The sequence below is a fragment of the Trematosphaeria pertusa genome (assembly GCF_010094035.1).
Source record: "Trematosphaeria pertusa strain CBS 122368 unplaced genomic scaffold BU26scaffold_9, whole genome shotgun sequence".
NCBI classification, from domain to species: Eukaryota; Fungi; Ascomycota; class Dothideomycetes; order Pleosporales; family Trematosphaeriaceae; genus Trematosphaeria; species Trematosphaeria pertusa.
Genome location: NW_022987220.1, coordinates 193,763 through 209,785, shown reverse-complemented (window position 1 = coordinate 209,785; position 16,023 = coordinate 193,763). Strand labels below are relative to the sequence as shown.

The following is a 16,023-nucleotide window of genomic DNA, read 5'->3' as shown; positions in this document are numbered from 1 at the left end:
ATGTCTCGTGCGTGTGTGGCTGCCCAGGTGCATTCTGATCCTCGGCGGCCTGCGCCGGCGGAGCAAACCCTTCTTCCACGCCTCAATACCAAATCACCCATCGCATATCGTGCCACCGGCTTTCTTCAGTGGCCCCAACAGCCGCCATCCATCACGGAGAAAGCTGCCCCGTCCTCATCACGGTATTTCCGCGTCTCGCTCACGGCTGCCGCGGCGCGTGCGCTCGCGACTGCGGCTGGGCTGGTCCTAATTTTCCGACGCCTCCGCAGCTACGCCTGCTCACTAACCGTCTTGGAAACGGACCTGGGTCGCGCGTCACCGTTTTCGTAGCTCGAGCTCTGCAGCTCATGGTGCTACAAACTATCTGGATGGAGCAACGGCGGCCTCAATCGCTCCGGCCAAGTTGACGGCTTTGTGCCGCGTCGGATATCGCATGCTAATTACTGCGCTATATGTAGAAGGACGGTCTGCGCGGGCCAGAGGTTCAAAAGTACACACTACGCTCCCCGGCCCCATTGATTTTGACCGAGAGCTATTGTACTTTCTCTGCTGTGGGCTCCTGCTTCTCCTGCCGAGCCTTCCCATAGGCCATCGTCACCATGGCTCAGGCTATGGCTGTGCACCGCTTGACGGACGGATGGAGCTTCAGACAGACTGACGATACTGCCGGAGACGCCTGGCTGCCCGTGAAACGCGTCCCCACCAACGTTCATCTGGATCTAATCGACAATGGAAAGTACGTCATCACGTGGGGGTGATTTGGAAATGTGCCTCAAGGCATGACTGACCGCCGTCCGCGCATAGAATTCCGGACCCCTTTCTTGGATTCAATGAACTGGAGGCTGAGTGGGTGGCAGACAAGACCTGGACGTACAAAGTTACCCTTCCGGAAGTTGTCCCTCCCCAAGATGGCACCGTCACCGTCTTGGCTTTCGATGGCCTGGATACCTTCGCGACCGTCAAGCTCAATGGCAAGGTCATTCTCCAAAGCGTCAACATGTTCGTACCCCATCGCGTCGACGTTACGAAGTACTTGAAGACTGGGTCGGATAATGTATTGGAAATCGACTTCGCCTCTGCGCGACTAGAAGCGATCAAGATCCGAGAGGCGCATCCGGAGCATACGTGGGTAGGGTTCAATGGCGATATGTCTCGTCTCGCCGTTCGGAAGGCACAATACCACTGGTGAGCCGGTTAGCCTTCGCCTCTTGTCTCTATTGACAGTCAATAGGGGTTGGGACTGGGGACCAATCCTCAACACCTGCGGTCCATGGCGCTCTGTCCGGCTGGAAACGTATCAAGCGAGGATATCCGACCTCCGAATCGACTATAAGCTCCATGATAGCTTGAAGTCTGTCCGCGGCAGCATCACGGCGAAGGTGGAGGGGTCGTCAGGCAAGCGCGTGTCCTTCCAAGTGCGGGGCGAGAAAGAGGTGGTATTTGAGCGATCTGCCGATGTCAGCGAAGGTTTGGCCAAGGTCGACTTTCATATAGACAATGCGCAGCTATGGTACCCGCATGGTTATGGTGCCCAACCTCTTTACTCAACGACTGCAACCATATCAGCAGAGGGCGTCGACCTGCATCAAGCCACCCGCCGCACCGGATTCCGCAAAGGCGAGCTAGTTCAAGAACCTGATGCGATAGGCAAGACCTTCTTCTTTCGCATCAATGGTGTGGACGTCTTCTGCGGGGGCTCGGATTGGATTCCCGCCGACTCTTTTACCCCGAGGGTGTCTGCCGAGAAGTATCGCAAGTGGCTGGAGATGATGGTCGATGGCTACCAGGTCATGATACGGTACGCAGCCCACGTTGTGCCTTGCGTCGCTGGAGGCATTCGCGCCGCAATCCCGCTAACGAGCACCAGGATTTGGGGAGGCGGCATTTGGGAGGAAGATGTGTTCTACGACCTGTGTGATGAGCTAGGCATCATGGTGTGGCAGGACTTCATGTTTGGCTGCGGCAACTACCCTGCCTTCCCCTCCATCCTCCAATCAATCCACGACGAATGCGTAGCCAACGTGGGCCGGCTGCGGCACCACCCTTCGATCGTGATCTACGCGGGCAACAATGAAGACTACCAAGTGCAAGAACAATTCGGGTTGACATACAATTACGAGGACAAAGACGCGGAAAATTGGCTCCAGACCGATTTTCCTGCGAGGTACATTTATGAAAAGGTAAGCGGTTATGCTGCACCGCCCTCAGCCAGCCAGCTAACGGACTGGGCTCAGCTCCTGCCCGAAGTCGTCGCCGTAGAGAGCCCGCATGTGCCGTACCATCCCGGAAGCCCTTGGGGCGATGGTCTGAAGACGTCGAATACGAAGGTTGGTGATATGCACCAATGGAATGGTGAGAAAGCCGTTTTATCTGGAATTTGGTAGCGATCATCAAAGCTAATCATCATTATCTGCAAGTATGGCACGGTACACAGGAGAAATATCAAATTTTCGACACGCTTGGCGGCCGCTTCAACAGCGAGTTCGGTATGGAGGCTTTCCCCCATATCGACACTATCAAATACTATTGCACGGATCCATCGCAGCTATACCCGCAGTCGCATATGCTAGACTTCCATAACAAAGCGGACGGCCATGAGCGGCGGATTGCGACGTACTTGGTGGAGAATTTCAGAACCCAGACTGATCTAGAGGTAGGTGTTGATATTCGCGTACATGTTAATAATAATATGCGTATTAAGACTAAGGGCAACGCAGGCATTTATCCACCTGACGCAACTCTCCCAAGCCGAGGCGTTAATGTTCGGATACCGTGGATGGCGACGGCAGTGGGGCCAGCAGCGGTTGTGCGGAGGCGCATTGGTCTGGCAGCTGAACGACTGCTGGCCCGTCACATCGTGGTCGATTGTGGATTACTTCCTACGCAAGAAGCCTGCATACTACGCGATGAGACGGGTCTTGGCGCCGGTTGCCGTCGCCGTCAAGCGGGCCCACTTCGACTGGAGCGTGGTTCATGCCCGTGTGCCGAAGACGAGTGATTACGAGGTGTGGGTTGCCAGCAATCAGCCAGCGGAAGTAACGGCGACCGTTGAGCTACGATTCATATCTGTTTCGACCGGGAAGGAAATTAAGGAAAAGGTGGTCAAGAAGGACATCAAGATTGCGGCGAACGGCACGACGGATGTGGTGTCGGGCACAATCGACAACGTTCAGGAAGAGCCCCACGTTTTGGCGGCCCGGATATGGGTCGACGGCGAGATTGTTTCCCGCGACATCGACTGGCCGCAGCCGCTCAAGTACCTCAACTTCGAAGACCGGGGCGTGGAAGTCACTCCCCACAGCGACACGATACACGTCAAGGCTAGCAAGCCGACCAAAGGGCTGGTGTTTGAGGAGAGGGCCGGCGTGCTCGTCAACGACAGCGCCCTTGATGTCGTGCCGGGCGACGAGCAGATAGTCAAAGTGAGGGGGCTTGCTGCGGGCGATGCGCCGCTCAGGTGGACGTATCTGGGCAGGACTTGATGCGGAGACTCACATGCAGTGCCGCACCGCTGCCTGGGGATGACGACGACGCAGGAGACTGTCGGTGGAGACGCTGCATGCTGGCTGACGGACTTGCGAGGAGCGACGGGCGCGGTACATGCGACGGTCGAAAAGTGCAGCAGAGAGCGGCGGCTGGGCGCTGCACAGACTGGAGGGCGGCTGCAGCGACGGTGATGTGACGCTGGGAGCGCGGTGGGCGTGGACTCGAGGGCTGGCGGATTGCGTTATAAGACAGGGTCATGGGTGAAGTCGGGCAGTTCTGCCAGAGGATATTGGATTGGGGGGGGCTATATGTGAGGCGACTATAGGTGGTCAATAAGGTGCCTGGCATGATATTGAAAGGGCCGAGATGGCGCTGTCTGGGAGCGCCGGGCGCCAGCCAATGTGCGGGCGCGCCTGAAGGACTGCAAATTAATCGATGGCCGTCTGGCATGCTGATAGAGGGCGGGCGGGGCGTGCGTGTGGTGGATCTGTGGCGGGCCTGTGACGCTGCAGAGTGATGGCGCATGCGGCATGCCTTGCGCAGAACCCGGGCGCCGGAAGGCGTGGCAGAGGCTGTCGGCAAACGGGAGAGCTGCCCGCTCTGACTCGCCCGCGGCCACAGATCGCAGCTTAACACAACGGCAGTATTCGCTATGGCAGGAGCGCGCGCCATGCCATGAATATGGGGAAGGGACGATCCGCGTCGTGAAACGGGCCTGCAGTAGTCGCCGGCCGCCAGCCTCGGCCAGTGAGCGGCGCCGGCGGCCTTCTGCAGCCTTCTCGAACGCGACCAGCGCTCAATCTCAATCTCGCTTGCCCAGGCCATCGCCGCCGCCGCCGCTGCTGCTGCTTGCTGGTGTGCTTTGCGCCCATCCGTCCCAGCGGTCCCCTCCAAGAGCCTATCATCCGGGAGGCCAATAATGCGGGGGCTCGTCCGCGAGTACTTTAGCATCGCGCTGCTGGAGACCGGCGGCTGGGGTCCTCTTCACGACCGACAGTGCGTACATACAGGACACTGGCATGCCCACCGTCGACCGGGCAGCGTGCCAATCTGCAGCCTGAACAGACTGGAAGAAGCGTGCCTGCGTCTCGCGCCGCTGCTGCTGCTCGCCGCCGCCGCCTGCTATATCACCCTGCGCGTCCACTTGAGCGTCCTCGTTTTTCTGCTGCGTCGTTCCTTCTCTTTCGCATCGTCTGGTTGTGGGCTCTTGCCGCAACAACGTCACCTCCTCGTCGTTCTTTCCCGGTACCGCGCCAGCGTTCATGCCTGCCGACGCACCTTGTCCGTGAGCGCTGCGGGCCCCCCAAACCGTCTCCCTCTCATCGGTGTCGTTGCTCTACAGTCCGGCGGGGACACGTGAGCCAGCATGTTCCACACCTTCCAGTCGTCGGCGGGCCTGCGGTCGCCCGGCGCCGAGGGCGATGGTACCGCCGGCAAGCCCACGCGCGCAGCAGGCTCGCGCCGCATATCCACGAGCAACGCCTGCGTCGAGTGCAGGCGCCGGAAGATCCGCTGTGACGGCATGCAGCCGTGCGGCCAGTGCCAGTGGTACCAGCATCCCGAGGCCTGCGGCTACTCGAAGCCGGCGCAGAGGGTCGTCCCGAGCAGGAAGTAAGCCGTCTGCACCATGCTGAAGACGACGCGTGCTGAAAGCGAGACAGGCTGGTCGACAAGCTGTCGACCAACATCGAGCAGTACCGGACCGTGCTGGCGAAGCTGTACCCGGCCAAGGAGCTCGATACTCTGGTCTCGTTACCGCGAGAGGAACTCCTAGAGCTGGCACTCTCCTCCCCGGGCCCCGCCCAAACAACGTCTCCGTCAACGGGGGAACCGCAGGCCATCTCAGAAATCAGCCATGGCTCGGATGGCGCTCAGAGCCTCGAGGCCCTGGAGCAGGCTCCTCCAGAAGACCCCTTCTGGGACGAGACTCGCAAGCACCAGGTTCGGGTGCAGGGCATCTCAGACGATGTCAACGGCCTTTCCATGTCCCTCGACCGCATGTCCTCCTACGTTGGCATCTCCTCCATCACGGCAGCACTGAAGGTCATTGTGAGATGTGCGCCTCAAGCGAAGCCGCTCATCGCCCACAACAGCTCCGAAACAGTACTCCCCAGTCGAGCAGGATCTCCGCCACCCGAGCTCGCCGACGATAGACCGGATGCGCTACCACCGCAGGCCCAAGGTCGAGAACTCATCGAGAGCTATTTTGATTGCGTGCATCCCTTCTTTCCCCTGATTGAGGAGCACAAATTCTGGTCGACCTACCTGTACGGCGATCGGAAGGATTCGCCCTGGCTGGCGCTGCTGAACATGGTTTTTGCTTTAGGATCTCTCGCATCGTCAACAGCAGACAATGAGGTACACTACGTCTACTTCAACCGCTCACGGCAACACCTGACGTTGGAGTCGTTCGGCAGCGGCAATCTTGAGGTGCTGCAGGCTCTAGCCATCATGAGTGGGTACTACATGCACTATCTGAACCGGCCGAATGAAGCGCATTCGCTTATGGGCGGTACGCTTCGGATGGCTACTGCTTTGGGCTTGCACCGAGAGTACTCGGAAGCGTCGAAGAGTGATGTAAACAGGCATCTCAACATCATGGCGCCTGGCGAGGAAGACTCCATATCCCCTGAGATGCGGAGACGGATATGGTGGAGCTTGTTCTGCCTCGATGCTTGGGCTTCGACTACGACAGGCAGGCCTTCTCTAGGGCGAATGGGTCCTTCGATTACTGTCCTTCGACCTGGGACCACGAAGTCGGTGCGTTGGTGCTTTTATTGATATTATAGCTGCCACTGACAGAATCTCAGGCCAGTATGATCCCGCAACCTAACAGCCCACAGTATCTCGAGCAGCTCAAAATCCTGCCTCTGATCCACGCATCGGAATTCTGCCAGCTCGCTACAAAGATCCAGGACCGCCTTGTCGAGTCACCGCTTCTCCCGCCCTCCGAAACAGCGGCATATGATGCAGAAATCATCAAGTGGCACGATGAACTGCCTGCCATACTCTCCAACATGAACGAACCCTGCCCTGACTTCCTCCGCCGCGTGCGCTTCGTAATGAAGTGGCGCTTCCAGAACATCCGCATCGTGCTGCATAGGCCCGTCCTCCTCGTTGCAGCACTGCGGCGTTGTCCGTTTACCGGCTTGAGCGCAGAAGAGAAGGTTGCTATTGGCAAATGTCGTATCGTGGCCGCCAAGACGATCGAAGATATCTCGAATGAATGTCTACCAGACTTGATCTCTGGCTGGAACGCTGTCTGGTTCGCATTCCAAGCCTGCATGGTCCCGCTCGTGTCTCTCTTCAGCGACGCCAGCATGCCTGAAGAAACAGAGAAATGGTGCGCTAGCATCGAGACTGCACTCACCTTCTTCGAACGGAGCAAGCCTTGGAGCATTGCAGCGAAGCGCAGCAAGGACGCGATATCGAAGCTCTACCAAGCATACAAGATCCAGGCCTCGAGTCCGGGCCAGCTTGAACAGCCTCGACAACAACCCCAACTTCAGCAGCAATCACCCACACCACAGTTCGCGAACAACATGCGAGGCATGGAGGGCGCCTACGACTACAACGCGGTCCCAGACGTTGGTAACCTGTCCATGAATCCCGGTGTAGTTGGCGCATGGGGCAACGATCCGAATGCAATGACCAACTTGAGCGGTTTCTGGGACGACATGATGTGGGATACGAATTTGCCGGATATGTTGGAGACACCTTTCGGGCTGGCGACGGACTACGACTTCCAAGGCGCCGCGCAGGACTCTGGCGCACCATGCTGGATGCAAGGCAATTGAATGACTCCGATATCGCGCTATTGATACGAGGATCAGTTGTTTGGAGATCTGACCTGAAGTATATCTTTCATTGGTACTATGAATCTTCGGCGGAAAGGAAAGGGTACCGCCAAGGTGGATTGCGATGAACGCCTGCCTGATTCGGCGACACACAAAAAAGTGGAGGATTGGCATGCATTGCATTTGGCCGGCTTTTCTTTGCTGCATCTCTGAGATTTTCCGTTTGGGATGTGGAGGGCGTATTTTGGTGGATTCAGCATGTTTGTTGCATTGCGTGTTCCTTTCTTGTCATTCGCTCGCATTTGCATTATTCGGCATCAGTCACTCGCTGTCATGGAAGCATCGATATCCGGGAGCGGGGCTTGCATTGGAGAGGAGGGGGAGCCGGTTCTACGCACTGCACACATCTGGGATGCTTGCATGTAGGGGCCTTCTTTTTTTCATTTGGAGTCGTCACGCTTCGTTTGGATGTAACAGTACGCTCATGGTTCGTTCGCTTATAGAAGGAAAAGGTTTTGGTTTCATGACTCCTAGGCGTTGTTATAGGCAAGGATGGGACGCCCCATCCCCTAGATACCTTCTCATGATTCATGAGCCACGAGGACAATGTCGTCGCGAAGGGGGCGTAGATAGAAATGACAAGGCTTCGTAGGTACTTGGACAGTGCTTATTCGTCTAGTCCGCGTCTTACGCACCCTATATGTGATGACGCATATACCGGATCGGCTCCGGAAAATAATGATTAAATCCTTCCCCTGCTCGGCCGCTTGCATGCCTGCATCCATCCTTCCCCAACGCAGCGCCCTTTTTAACCGCTTGCCAGCGCATCGATTGGATTGGATTCGCATTAACAACCTCTCTTAATCCTCCTCGCTCGACATGCCCGCGGAAAGTTAAAAGGCTAAAGGGTCATGCATTCGTCGGCTTTCCTTGAATTCTGCCACTACTGCACCTTCTACTTTCTGATGGGGGAAGATCTTAACAGAGAAGGATTAATGGTGGACGCCAAGCGCGCACTTGAGACAGCGAACGGTGAAGGAGGTACGTCGGCTAGACTGAGTGTGGAGGGAAGCTGCACACCGGATTGGAGAAGACTCGTCTTTGCTATCACGTTCTAAACAATATCTAAACTTTAAAATCCACGGCATGTGGAGCGTGGAAACCGGTCGACCATCGGCCGGGTTAAGGGTAGGTACTTGCCACCATGTACCCTATAATGCCGTCATGTTAATATATGTACCGGGGAGAGAGTATCCTTGCCGTTGGCTGTAACGGACGGGGCAAGGTTTGGGAAGGGAGGCTTTATGGTTGAAGGGCTTCGCTTGGGCTTCTAGAAAGGTGACACAAGGACAGACGGGACGGGACTAGGGCCCGTGGATGTCGTGCTGTTAACGTAACACAAGATACGTGCTGGACCGTGGTTAAGCCATGGATTATTGGGAAGAGGTGGGGTTGAGCAGCGCACGAACAGTCGCGATGAATGCTATCGATAACGTCAACCCCCTTTCTCTGGACTTAGCGTGGAAGTCACGCGTCGTCCCCTTTACGTGAGGAAAGCGAATTTCGGAAGACGGGGAAACAGCATCTCCATGGCGAGCTAGTGGCGAGAATGTGGTGAGATTTGAGCGAGATCGCACGGGATAGGCAGGGCGCTTGGCGAGGCCAGGAAGATTGAACATCGTTGCTCGTTGTCTCCTGACACTCTCCCTTCGTCTTCCCTTCGCCTCTCTCCTCGTTCCTTTCCTCTCGTCGCGTGTTTTCGCGTGTCTCTACTTGCCGTCAGATTGTTGTGTGCGGCTTCGGTCCATCCGCGTCTTCCGCCGCCTGTTTCGAGCAAGTTTTCGGTGCTGCAGGTACTCTATCTGCGTTTTCTTTCCGCGGCCTCCAACAACCAAGCTCTGCGTCGGATATATTACTAGACCCTCTCTACCAGACTACCTCTAGCGACCTACACGGGAGAAAGAATTGCCTCCACCGGAACCCTCAGCCGTCTATCCAGCGCCGCCGCCCAACATGCCTGCCCGCACGCTCCCGACCATCCCGACCGCCGATGTCCGCGCGCACAACACCGAGCAATCATGCTATGTCACGATCGGCACCAAAGTCTACGACGTGACGTCGTTCCTGTCGGACCACCCTGGTGGCGGCGACCTGATACTCGAGCATGGCGGGAAAGACGTGGGTGCGATCATGCAGGATGAGGTGTCGCATTTGCACAGCGAAGCGGCGTACGAGATCCTGGATGAGAGCTTGATTGGCTTCTGTCCGAGCGAGGAGATTCTGAACGGCGCGGCGAAGAGTGGGAAGCCGGCGGAGATTGTGCCGCTGCCGCCGAGTGAGGAGGGGAGGAAGGAGCTTAATGACATGGCTATGAATGGAGGGCAGAAACCGCTGTACGAAGCGACGGGAATGTCGTCGGAGGATGATCTCTCAAAGGAAACGGACGTCACGACAGACTACCAGACACACAAGTTCCTCGACCTCTCGCGGCCCTTGTTCATGCAGGTCTGGAATGGCGGGTTCCAGAAGGACTTCTACCTCGAGCAGGTGCATCGGCCAAGGCATTATAGGGGCGGAGACTCGGCGCCGCTGTTTGGCAATTTCCTCGAGCCGTTGAGCAAGACACCGTGGTGGGTTGTGCCTACGCTGTGGCTGCCGCCTGTGGCGTATGGGACGCTGTTGAGCGTGAGGAGTCTGGGCGTGGTGCAGGCTACAGCGTATTGGTGGACGGGAGTCGCTATTTGGACGCTGGTGGAGTACGTGCTGCATAGGTGTTTGTTTCATTTGGACTAGTAAGTTATCTCTGTGGCATTGGAGAGTAATGGATGCTAACGGGATACTAGCTACCTTCCCGACAACCGCGTAGGCATCACGGCGCACTTCCTCCTCCACGGCATCCACCACTACCTACCCATGGACAAATACCGGCTCGTCATGCCGCCGACCCTCTTCCTCGTGCTCGCGACGCCCTTCTGGAAGCTTGCGCACACAATCTTCTTCTACAACTGGTACGCGGCCGTCACCGTCTACTGCGGCGGTATCTTCGGATACATCTGCTATGACATGACGCACTACTTCTTACATCACCGCAATCTGCCCGCGTGGTATCGAGAGCTAAAGAAGTATCACCTCAAGCACCACTTTGCGGATTACCAGAATGGGTTTGGGGTTACGAGTCGGTTCTGGGATTGGGTGTTTGGGACGGAGCTGGAGATGAGTGCGCCGAAGGTTATTAAGACCAATTGAGAAGGTGTGGACTCCTGCAGTGTCTATAGTTGATGATGCGGCACGTACACAGGTATTTAGGAGGCGTTGCAGATGGCTTTGTACGAGTACTCGGGCGGTGTTTGGGAAATTGGTGGGTGCGTTGGAAAGCTCCTCTACGATACCACCTATATTAATGTAATGCGCCTTCTTACTCTCAATACCCCCAGACTGTTAGGGATGGGAAAGGCTTCTCTACGAGACTATGGATTTGTCAAGGTGATAGCTGCAGACTGACAGCATCCTCACTTCCGCCGAAGTGTTCTGGTGGCTACCTGCCCTCGGTTCCAAACTATCATACCGTTTTGCGCATACTCGCAAATGGTAGGTCCGTTTGCCCTTCCTTCTAGAAGTCCCCAACTGAGTTCATCCACGGGCCCTCTTCTGGGCGAGGTCACGTATGTTTCACGTGATTGCCAAGCTAGTGCACGGACCCTCGGCTAGCCGAGCCTTTTCAAAAGCTCGCGCCTGCCTCCTCTGCTCCGCTTCACCTCACCACAACACCCACATCAACAGAGTCGCACTCAAACTCCCAATTTCGTGAGCGCATACGCCTCAGGACAGTCAATCCGTCGCGCCGCGTTGCCTACCTAGGTACGCCGTGACCGCTGTCGCGTCTGCTCGCCGATCGATAAAGTCCTACTTGAGAGTCGCTCTTCGCCATCGCCAGCACTCACCTGCTACCTGACACCCCGCAGTGCGCCGATTCCCACACAACTTATCTGCAACTAGTATCTGCTACCACCATGACCATGGAGACCGCCCAGAAGGTCGAGAACTTCCTCGACGAGGTGGCCATGTCGATGGCGCAGGAGGACAAGGCTCGCAAGCGCGTGTCTTCTGGCTCCGACGACGCCCGCAATTCTGACCGCCGCGACGACCGCGACCGAGATCGCTCGGGCCGCTACGACCGAGACCGGCGTGACCGTGACCGTGAGCGCGAGCGCCGCCCCCAACATCGAGACCGAGAGCGTGATCGACATCGTGAGTCTAATGGTGAACGGCCTAGCAGCCGAGATAGAGATAGTCGGCGAAGAGACGGAAGCCGGCCTCGCTCAAGGAAGGATGCTGACACGGATGATGATGAAGATAGGTACCGCCGTAGCAACTCGCGAGACCGCTATCGGGTCCGTAGGGACCGCGACCGAGGCGGTGATTACTACATGGGCAGTGCGCGGACTCGATCCCGCTCCCCGCGCCGTGATCGCGACGACCGTCGTGATGACCGCCGTCGAGACCGCTCCGGCGATCGCCGCCGAGACCGCGGCTATGTGGATCGCCGAGGAGGACCTGCTCGTCGCACCCGCACTCCTACCCCGCAAGCTACCGAGGATGACCGCGACAAGCGCACCATCTTCGTGCAGCAGATCTCCCAGCGTGCCGAGCAGCGTCACCTTCGATCCTTCTTCGAGGCGGTTGGACCTGTCGTTGAGGCGCAGATTGTCACAGATAGGGTCACTGGTCGATCCAAAGGGTAAGTATCCCATCCCACGCCGTGTGCTACCGTTAACGCTGTCTAGTGTCGGCTACGTCGAGTTCAAAGAGGAGGAATCCGTCGCTAAGGCTCTAGAGCTGACTGGCCAGAGGCTCAAAGGAGTACCGATCATCGCCCAGCTTGCCGAGGCCGAGAAGAATCGCGCTTCCCGCGCTGTTGGCGAAGGCCCTGTACCGGGCACTAACAACCCTGGCGCTCCCTTCCATCGCCTCTACGTTGGGAACATTCATTTCAGCGTTACCGAGGATGATCTTAAACAGATCTTCGAGCCATTCGGTGAGCTCGAGCAAGTCACCCTGCAACGTGACCAAGAGAACCCGGCTCGTTCCAAGGGTTATGGATTCGTACAGTAAGTGTCGATGTGTCGCTCTATGACGAATGCTAACATCACGATAGGTTCGTCGACCCTAATGACGCAAAGAAGGCTCTCACCGACATGAATGGGTTTGAGCTTGCTGGTCGCCAGATCCGCGTTGGCCTCGGTAACGACAAGTTCACAAATGAGTCGACCGCCCACCTCCTCCGCAATTTTCCACAGCAGGCGGCAACCTACCAAGGATCGGCCTTTAGCGGAGCCGGTGGTCGAGGTGCCTATGCTGGTGGTTCAGGCGGCGTCTTCGACCGTGCCCACGGTAGAGATGATCGCGGTATCAGTGGCGCCTCTGCTCTCGATGATACTGACATGGCCGGTGTGAACTTCAAGCAGGTTGACCGCAACAAGCTTATGATGAATCTTGCACGCAACGAGATTGACGTGCCGACGAAGAAGGATGCTCAGCCTGTTGCCAAGGCCCGGGCTCCTGTTGTTGACAAGCCCATGGCTTCGAAGTGCATCAAGATCGAGAACGCCTTCGATTCCGAGGAGTGAGTAGGTTTTCCTTGTCGCTCCATTTGTGCTAACAATAGATAGGGAGCACAAGGTCTACGGTGAAAAGTGGATTAAGGGTCTTGAGGAGGAGATCAAGGCGGAGTGCAACAAGAAATACGGCAAGGTCGTCCACATCTCTGTTGACGCAAACAGTGAAGGCGAGATCTACGTCAAGTTCGACTCGGTTTCCGGCGGCGAGAAGGCTCTTCAGGGTCTCAACGGTCGCATCTTCAACCTCCGCATGCTCCGCGCCTCCTATGTTGTCGACAAGATCTACAACTCGCTCTTCGGTGCTGCCGCGAGCAAGTTTTGAGGCACTGGGCCGAACCCGCACGGTACGTATGTTTTTCTATTTGCATGCGCTGCCATGTCTGCGAGCTGTCAACTGCCGGAGGTGTTTTCTTTCTTCATGGGAGGTTTCATTGGTAGTGGATGGAATGCGGACGGTCGGGAGTTCGGTTATGGTGTCTGGTGTTTGTGGTGGAATGCATGACTAGTTCGCTGGTCTTTCCTGAGGATGGATATCGGTCGGCTAAGGAGAGGTGGTTCTCTGGGGCTGGTTTGGTGGTCTGTTTTCGGATTTCATTCTCGACCATGATGGAGGAGGACGTGATGGATTCAGGGAGCCGTCTCCGGCTTGATGGGGTAAAAGTGTTTTCTTGGTCGCTGGTATGTTCTGCGGGGCCTTTCTGGTCAGATCTTACATTCTCAGTAGGATATCGCGGACAGCCTGTCTCCAGCGGCTACGGTACCGATGAGCGAGGCCGGGGATGTTGGGGGTGCTAATAGTCTTAGGACTTGTAGATGGTTTGACCATCGGCTTTCCTGTATATCGTCCTGGCCCGCACAATATCACGGCCAATACTTACAAGCATGGGTTTGTATATGAGTGAGGTTTCGTGTTAGGCGTGGTGGGTCCCTTTCCACTGCCGGCTGCTTCCCTGACGCGGTGACAGGTTCTGTCCGTTCATTCGATGGCTCGCAACGCAAGAAAACAGCAAACCCCTTCTCCCATCTTACCCTACCTAGCTGACTTGAGTGCAGCATTCGTTTTTGCGCATGCTGTGACTGACATCTAGGCCCCATTCCGAAGACATTAGCACGAGAGACCCAGTCGGCGCCCAAGCATCGCTTGTTCCGTACATTCTACACTGCCTTTAATCCGTTGCTGCCATCTTAGCATACCCTCATCTCATTTAGCTTACGGTACGAGCGGCCTACTGTTCTTGCCACGCCGCCCTCTTGCGCAGAGTCTTGCCCCACGGAACTCCTCGATAACGGGTTCGACAATCAACGCAAGATCTTCTCGGACCCCTCAACGTTCACTCCAGCGGGCTTAGGGATAGATTATATGGATAATGGGGTGATAGGAGACTCAGCAATGGGCGCCCATGTTTCAGAGCTCATTCTCCCGTAATGTAAGGTAACCAACAACAGTGCGCAAACTTACTAGACACACAGATCGTTTCGCTCGTTCCTCCTGAACTTTCAACGATATGACCGTGCCGCACACGACCCCTTCGTTCGGGGTCACCTTCCCTTACGTGCCCGTCAGTCGCCGCTTCGAGCGGACGATGCTTTAGCGCCCTAGCCGGCCTTGAAGGATCGCAGTCCGACAGTTACTTCCCCCGCGTGAGAACTGCGTGCGCCAGTTTTAGCGGAGGTATACATCTAGTGCGCCATGGCATGCTTGAAGATTGAGCGCCGAGCAGCAAACGTGTAGCCGTAATTTGAAACTGCGGATGGACATTGAGAGGACATTGCTGATTGATCTGGCATTTCGGTCCAAAGGCACTTTCCTACACGTGGCCTAGGGCCAGGAGAAGCGGCGCCTGGTGGCGCGTAGCGCATAGCTTCTCTAGGGGTGGGTATCGCTCTTTTATATGCTTCCTTTCCCGGCGTCATTTTCTCTAACGTCCTCCTTCCCTTATTCTCGTTACTCAGTCAACTCTCCCCGGGCAATGCCTTTACTTTCATGTCTTTCGGAGCTTGTTCAGGCGCAGGCTCGTACAGTGCTGCACAGGTAGGGCGGGATGGGGCATGCCCGGCTTCATCCACGAGACGAGAGCATGGGCGAATCATTTACGAGAATGTGGTAAAAGGCAGTTGGATTTAAGAAGCAATGCCTATCTGGAATGCAAATTAAGAATTTGCTCCTCTAAACACCTTCGCCAACCAAGCTCAGGTATCTGGTAAATGCGCACAATCGCGCCAACCTAATTCCTATAAACGCCTTACTCCATGATGCAATGCAAAATGCCATGACTGCCAATCTAGGCCCGATCCCGATGTAATATCGACAGAGCAGAGTCGCCGATGAAATTTGGCTATTCATGCTTGTGCTCCTCGAGCCACTTCGAGCCAGCGGCGCTCATGGCGGCGTCTCCGCGCTTCTTCTGGTCTTGCCACCGTTTCCGGGCGGCGTCGATGGTGTTGCCTTCGCCTCGAGCGACGACGGCCGTGTATGTGAAGGAGAGGGCTGGATCCTGGTTAGCATCGCCTTGGAGATATTGCAGGTGGGTAGATAGGAACGCACCAAGAAAGCCGGCGAGGGCGGGCCAGAAAGACTTCGGTGTCATGGGCATGTTGATTAGATGTGATGTGGTAAGGGTGGACGGTGTATGTGTCTCGAATGGATTCAACCGATGCGGGGCTGCGGTGGTTCGGTAGATGCGATAAGCTGTGCTGCTGCACTGTATATGCCCGTGTCCCGGTACTTGGGTCGAAGGACGTGGATATGGCTTGTTGGCGGAGTAGGGAGTCGTAGATTGCTGCCGATGCTTGATGACCGTGGAACGGGGAAGAAACAAGGAAGCGGAAACACACTTGCCTTTTGTACGACTCCTCTACAAGCAGCCAAAAAATCACGAACTGCTAATTCGGTGGCGCCCGACCGAAACTATCCCCCGCATAGCGTGATCGCATCAGGGGAGTCGGCGCAGAACATCGGGTTGACTTTCCCACGGCCGCCTTCCTCTTGCCCAGCGTATCGTGTGAGCCTGGGTAACGGCGAATTGCTATTGGATAGGGGCGGGAGAGGGAATGGGAGAAGTCGGCGTGGGTCGTCTGATATCATTTTGCTACATGGCCGTGGTGGTGAGACCCGAGCGAAG

At 56.5% G+C, this 16,023-nt stretch overlaps 6 protein-coding genes across 6 annotated transcripts; 4 read left to right on the top strand and 2 right to left on the bottom strand.

The window, feature by feature from the left end:
* Positions 1-465: 465 nt before the first annotated feature.
* BU26DRAFT_341074 (glycoside hydrolase family 2 protein) lies at positions 466-3,749 on the top strand. Its single transcript, XM_033822312.1, has 7 exons — positions 466-736; positions 805-1,185; positions 1,232-1,798; positions 1,868-2,180; positions 2,235-2,352; positions 2,418-2,653; positions 2,718-3,749. Exons 1-7 carry the CDS (start codon positions 600-602, stop codon positions 3,480-3,482), a joined length of 2,517 nt encoding a protein of 838 aa, XP_033682071.1. The 5' UTR covers positions 466-599; the 3' UTR covers positions 3,483-3,749.
* Positions 3,750-4,629: 880 nt separating this feature from the next.
* On the top strand, positions 4,630-7,449 carry BU26DRAFT_341049 (uncharacterized protein). Its single transcript, XM_033822310.1, has 3 exons — positions 4,630-5,097; positions 5,148-6,246; positions 6,297-7,449. Exons 1-3 carry the CDS (start codon positions 4,853-4,855, stop codon positions 7,281-7,283), a joined length of 2,331 nt encoding a protein of 776 aa, XP_033682070.1. The 5' UTR covers positions 4,630-4,852; the 3' UTR covers positions 7,284-7,449.
* BU26DRAFT_341050 (uncharacterized protein) lies at positions 7,450-7,945 on the bottom strand. Its single transcript, XM_033822311.1, has one exon. It carries the CDS (start codon positions 7,873-7,875, stop codon positions 7,615-7,617), a length of 261 nt encoding a protein of 86 aa, XP_033682069.1. The 5' UTR covers positions 7,876-7,945; the 3' UTR covers positions 7,450-7,614.
* Positions 7,946-9,129: 1,184 nt separating this feature from the next.
* Positions 9,130-10,636, top strand: BU26DRAFT_341023 (Inositolphosphorylceramide-B hydroxylase). Its single transcript, XM_033822309.1, has 2 exons — positions 9,130-10,075; positions 10,127-10,636. Exons 1-2 carry the CDS (start codon positions 9,297-9,299, stop codon positions 10,527-10,529), a joined length of 1,182 nt encoding a protein of 393 aa, XP_033682068.1. The 5' UTR covers positions 9,130-9,296; the 3' UTR covers positions 10,530-10,636.
* A 714-nt stretch (positions 10,637-11,350) lies between these two features.
* Positions 11,351-13,223, top strand: BU26DRAFT_429296 (splicing factor, CC1-like protein; the record flags this gene model as incomplete). The annotated part of the gene is made up of 4 exons (XM_033823824.1): positions 11,351-12,021; positions 12,068-12,391; positions 12,439-12,906; positions 12,953-13,223. The coding sequence occupies 4 exons, from the start codon at positions 11,351-11,353 to the stop codon at positions 13,221-13,223; spliced, it is 1,734 nt and encodes a 577-aa protein (XP_033682067.1).
* A 1,767-nt stretch (positions 13,224-14,990) lies between these two features.
* Positions 14,991-15,987, bottom strand: BU26DRAFT_520332 (uncharacterized protein). Its single transcript, XM_033829269.1, has 2 exons — positions 15,447-15,987; positions 14,991-15,389 (listed from the first exon to the last, which is right to left on the bottom strand). Exons 1-2 carry the CDS (start codon positions 15,493-15,495, stop codon positions 15,238-15,240), a joined length of 201 nt encoding a protein of 66 aa, XP_033682066.1. The 5' UTR covers positions 15,496-15,987; the 3' UTR covers positions 14,991-15,237.
* Positions 15,988-16,023: the final 36 nt, after the last annotated feature.